At 35.7% G+C, this 5,179-nt stretch overlaps 1 protein-coding gene across 2 annotated transcripts in view; it reads right to left on the bottom strand.

The window, feature by feature from the left end:
* Window positions 1-5,179, bottom strand: part of LOC106470527 (serine-rich adhesin for platelets-like) — a 77,559-nt gene that overhangs the window by 23,675 nt on the left and 48,705 nt on the right. For both annotated transcript variants that reach the window (XM_022399133.1, XM_022399134.1), the window contains exons 3-5: window positions 3,646-3,738; window positions 2,555-2,740; window positions 1,147-1,242 (exon numbers count right to left, since the gene is read on the bottom strand). In XM_022399133.1, coding sequence (XP_022254841.1) covers window positions 1,147-1,242; window positions 2,555-2,740; window positions 3,646-3,738 — 375 coding nt within the window. The remainder of the gene's footprint in view (window positions 1-1,146; window positions 1,243-2,554; window positions 2,741-3,645; window positions 3,739-5,179) is intronic.

Raw genomic sequence — 5,179 nt, 5'->3', positions numbered from 1 at the left:
TTCGGAAGTATTTACTCCTACAGCTGAAACCGATTCTTGAACTGTATCGCTAAACTTCGGAAGTATTTACTCCTACAGCTGAAACCGATTCTTGCACTGTATCGCTAAACTTCGGAAGTATTTACTCCTACAGCTGAAACCGATTCTTGCACTGTATCGCTAAACTTCGGAAGTATTTGCTCCTACAGCTGAAACCGATTCTTGCACTGTATCGCTAAACTTCGGAAGTATTTACTCTTTTAACAAAAGCCGATTCTTACACGATATCACTCCACACTTAGGTTTTGTTTAAGTTGTAAGGGTTTTTTTATTGGTTGAGCTTAGAAGTATTCTTTTAAGTGTATTTACAGAATTTAGCGGCCATTGTCCAACTACGTGAAAGTACTAACTCAACCCACCTCCTGTTGGGGCTATAGCAAGTCAAATAAAATTTGAAAATTTTTCTAGAAGTGTGAGAAATAAGATGTAAAAGGGTAAACATTTCGGTCAAAACGTTACTTAACACACATTTCTCTATAAGTTTGTTTGGTTGGTTTTTCGAACTTCGCGCAAATCTACTCGAGGGTTATCTGCGCTAGCCGTCCCTAATTTAGCAGTGATAGACTAGAGGGAAGGCAGTTAGTGAACACCACCCACCGCCGAATCTTTAGCTGCTCTTTTACCAACGAATAGTGAGATTGACCATCACATTATAACGCCCCCACGGCTGAAGGGTCAAGCATGTTTGGTGGGACGGGACTCTCTACAAGTAAGATGAATTATTTCTCTGGATTTTTAAATATACATAAATGGTTAAGTGAGCAGTGTTAACTAAATATATGTTAATAACGTACCCATACACTGGTAACATTAAGTTTCCTTAATAAATAGCATGACATTAAACTGATCACTCATCGATTACATTACTTTTTAACTTGATAGATCATTTCTTTCTCTACTCGGTTTTAATTGATCAGTTATTGATTGGAGTGAAACTTCTCCAACTCATCGTTAGAAACATTAAAGTTACATTAAAATAACCTAATAGACCACTGGAAGTAATAAGAGCTCGTTTAACTCCCAAATTAAAAAACAAATCATTACGCTATGTAATAAAACGAAACAAAATAGTGCTCATATTACTCGATATAATATAATATTTCCCACCTGGCTCAATAGCAGACACAACAACGGGACGACTTCCATGGATACGAAACCCAAACTCTCCGTTTTTTCTTTGGATTGTTACGTGTTTGTCAACTTCTGTGAATAAACCAAAGTAATTAAAGTGAACAGAAGATTTTTTTAAAGTGAGCTTGGTATACTTTTCTGTCAATGTTAACAAAATGTTATAATTAATGAATAATATACATTTGGAAACTGTAGTGTTAGTAAGGTTAGAAATTACAAAATTTAAAATAGCCATCTAGTGACAGAAATTCAATGGGCTACTGTAGAAGAGAAGACTTTCATGTTAACTGTACGTTGGAGATATTCAACAGTCAATTTAAGACAAAGAAACTCAGCAGTCAATACAAAATAGAGCTGGATCAACAGCATAACGTACGGCATAAAATCTCAACATCCTACCTTATAACAGAGGTTCAAAAGCCTACTTTATAACAGAGAGACTCAACAGCATACCTTATAACAGAGAGACTCAACAGCATACTTTATAACAGAGAGACTCAACACCTACTTTACAACAAAGAGGCTCAATAGTTTACTTTAAAACAGGGAGATTCAACAGCCTGCCTACCTTACAACAGAAAGACTCAACAGCATACATTATAACAAAGAGATTTGAAAGTTTACTTTACAACAGAGATAGGTATACCACAGCCTTCTGTGCAGCAGTAAGACGGAGACTCAAAGCCTACTCTACGACATCAGAACTGAACAGTCTACTTTACTGTAGATGATTCGACAGCATACTTAACTGAGATTATCCATATTTCTAAATATTTTTCAATATTTTGATTTCTTCATATCTGAAAGCGGAGCCCAATGTACGCTTGATTACTCAAGATCATCAAGCATCTCAGAAGAGACTGTCAGAGAACTCAAGTCTGAACAAAACGAAAAAAAAATCGTTAGGTTTTCGAATTTATTTTTGCCGTCTTAAATATTATGAATTAAATAAAAGCATTAGACCCAAAATGGTTCTGATGTTCGTTACTGAATAATATCTACTAAACGTCATTGTTTGATTCTTGTATCCTAAAAATAAGACGATAGCGTTTCTTATCCAGAGTCAGTTGTGGACAGAGTAATTACTTTTTAATTACGTCATATTTTGTTCTATTATTATTTTGTAAATATTCGCAAAACGTACGGCAAAAAATGCTGTCTTTTGAATTATTTTCAAAATTACCAAAACCATGTTTCATTAGTGCTAGTTTTCAACATAGGCACATTGAAAGTTGGAATACCGAATAACTTAGAAACTTACTCTATAATTAAGGATTTAGAGAAAAGGATTTTTTAAATTTAAATTGATTTTTCATTCGGCAATTACTTCCAACGTACAAGCAAAACAATATTTATTTAAAAAAAAAAAATTTTAACACCTAACCTAATTTCCGACTTGCCAGCCGACTGTAAAGCTCCATACTGGACTTCCGGTGAACCAAACGATGAGTAACAGCTTTATACTGCTTCCGGAACTCTCGCTCAGACAATGTGGATTCGATGGATTCAGAACGCTGTAGAGATGGGTTATCAGACGATTTAAGTAACGGCGATTGTGTATAATCATTCTCTATAGAAAAAGGATAAAGATAAAAGGTTCAATCTACATTTTTCTCACGATAAAAAATAACAAACAAATATCCAGGTTACCTAATCTACAGCCAATAAACACAATCATTCCAACTTTATCCAATCCACAAACAATGAACACAATCCTCATATTACTCTATCCACAACCACCACAAGATTACCTAATATCTAGCTACTTAACACAATCTTCACAACATTACATTATCTATAACTCAATAAACACAATCATCACAAACAATTCCTAATATAAAATCAATGAACACAATTACTATAACATTATCCAATCTACATCCAATGAATACAATTACTATAACATTATCCAATCTACAACCAATGAATACAATTACTACATTACTCAATCTACAACCAATAAACACAATTATCATACCAATATTCAATCTACAACCAATTAATTCAATTACTATAACATTACCCAATCTACAACCAATAAACACAATTACTACAACATTATCCAATCTACAACTGATGAACACAATAATCACAGCACTCCCTACAGTCAATGGACATAATCTTTAGAACATTACCAAGTCTAAAATCCAATTAACACAATCATTAAAATATCGCCTATTTAAACCCTTTGAACATAATCATCACGACACGACTACCCAAACTACAACCAGTGAAGACAAACATCACAACACTGACAACCCAAACTACAACCAGTGAAGACAAACATCACAACACTGACAACTCAAACTACAACCAGTGAAGACGAACATCACAACATTTATTACCCAAACTACAACCAGTGAAGACAAACATCACAACACTGACAACCCAAACAACAACCAATGAACACAATAATCACAGCATTAACTAATCTAAAACTGATTTTCGTAACTGTTTATAGCATTAAAATCTCACCGTTTTTCTGGAGTAATTGGTTCCAAATAGCTAGTTCTTCTGTTGGTCCGATGTAGATCCAAAAACTGGAGAAATAGCTGTCCAGGTGAAGTCCTGAAAGCGTTATGCAACAGTATTGTCAGAAAAGACCCACATAGGAAAGGAAATATTAAAACAGATGTATATTTCATGGTAATTAGTTCCAGCGTCGTATTTAACTTATTACAAGCATGTGACTTAATGAATATAACACCCAAGTGTAAAGGGATTTACATTGTATCTTGATCTAGAGCAGTGTTTCCAAAACACGCCGGTCTGCGCACCGGTACTGGTCCTTGAATTAATTTCTACCGGCCCGCAACGTGTCTTGACTGTTGAAAACACTGACACTTATTTACGATTTTTTTTCAATATTTATTGACTAAAAGTCGCCTAAGTCCTTTTCTCTCTTTTTTTTTTGGGAGGGGGGGGGGTTACTGGTTCGTGATTGCCAAAAGTCTGGGAACCATTGATCTAGAACACGTTCATGTTTGCAGTCAGACACAAAGCCCACCACGAGTATCGAAACCCGGTTTCTAGCGTTGTAAGTCCGCAGACATGCCGCTGTACTACTGGGGGGGGGGCGCACGTTCATGTAACGTTTTATTTGTTCCAATAGAATTCATTTACTAACAGTAATTACAAAATACGTTATCGTAGCGTATATTTATGGTAAGCTTTTGGCCTTCAAGTATTGAAGTCTTTGCATTCAACTAAATCTTGTGTGTGCTATTCAAGTCACTTATTAAAGCCATCATTTCGGATTCAATTTTAATGTTGCCTGTTTCTAGCTGTTTAATTATTTTTTTTTATTGTTGGGTCATATCTTCGATGGTTCAATATATTTAGAATCCTACAGTAGCCTCGATTTATCGTCATAAACGTATGGAACATTATGTACAGCAATAAAGTGGCTCAGAATGGTGTTCAGGATTTGCGAACGAGGAGATGTAGTAAAAGAAAGTGACGTCATCAAGCTGGCACAAGAAGTGTATTAACGAAGAAGACGTTTCCTAACAACAGTTTTTTTCCATCACACGTTTTGGACAGGCGAATCGAGGCTACATCTTGTTTTCTGAAACGAATGAACACGCACGTCAATTCAAGTCGTTTAAAAATATTTTAAGTGAGGTTGACTTTTTTTTTGTTATTTGTTTGTTTGTTGAATTTTGCGAAAAAGGGTTTGGTTTGTTCTGAATTTCGCACAAAGCTACACGAGAGCTATCTGCGCTAGCCGTCCCTAATTTAGTAGTGAAAGACTAGAGGAAAGGCAGCTAGTCATCACTACCCATCGCCAATCCTTGGGCTACTCGCGGAAAGGGAAGACAACTAGTCAACAGCATACACTTACAACTCTTGGGCTACTCTAACGAAAAGTGGGATTGAACTTAACATAATAATGTCCCACGGCTGAAAAGACAAACATGTTTTGTGACGGGAGTCGAACCTGCAGTTTACGAGTCGAGTGCCCTAACCACCAGGTCATGCCACGGCCTTGTTTTTTTTTTTTTTTTTT

Source organism: Limulus polyphemus, unplaced genomic scaffold (assembly GCF_000517525.1).
Source record: "Limulus polyphemus unplaced genomic scaffold, Limulus_polyphemus-2.1.2 Scaffold4065, whole genome shotgun sequence".
Classification (NCBI taxonomy): domain Eukaryota; kingdom Metazoa; phylum Arthropoda; class Merostomata; order Xiphosura; family Limulidae; genus Limulus; species Limulus polyphemus.
Note: the sequence above shows the minus strand (reverse complement) of the source record. Positions and strands in the feature narration are given on the sequence as shown.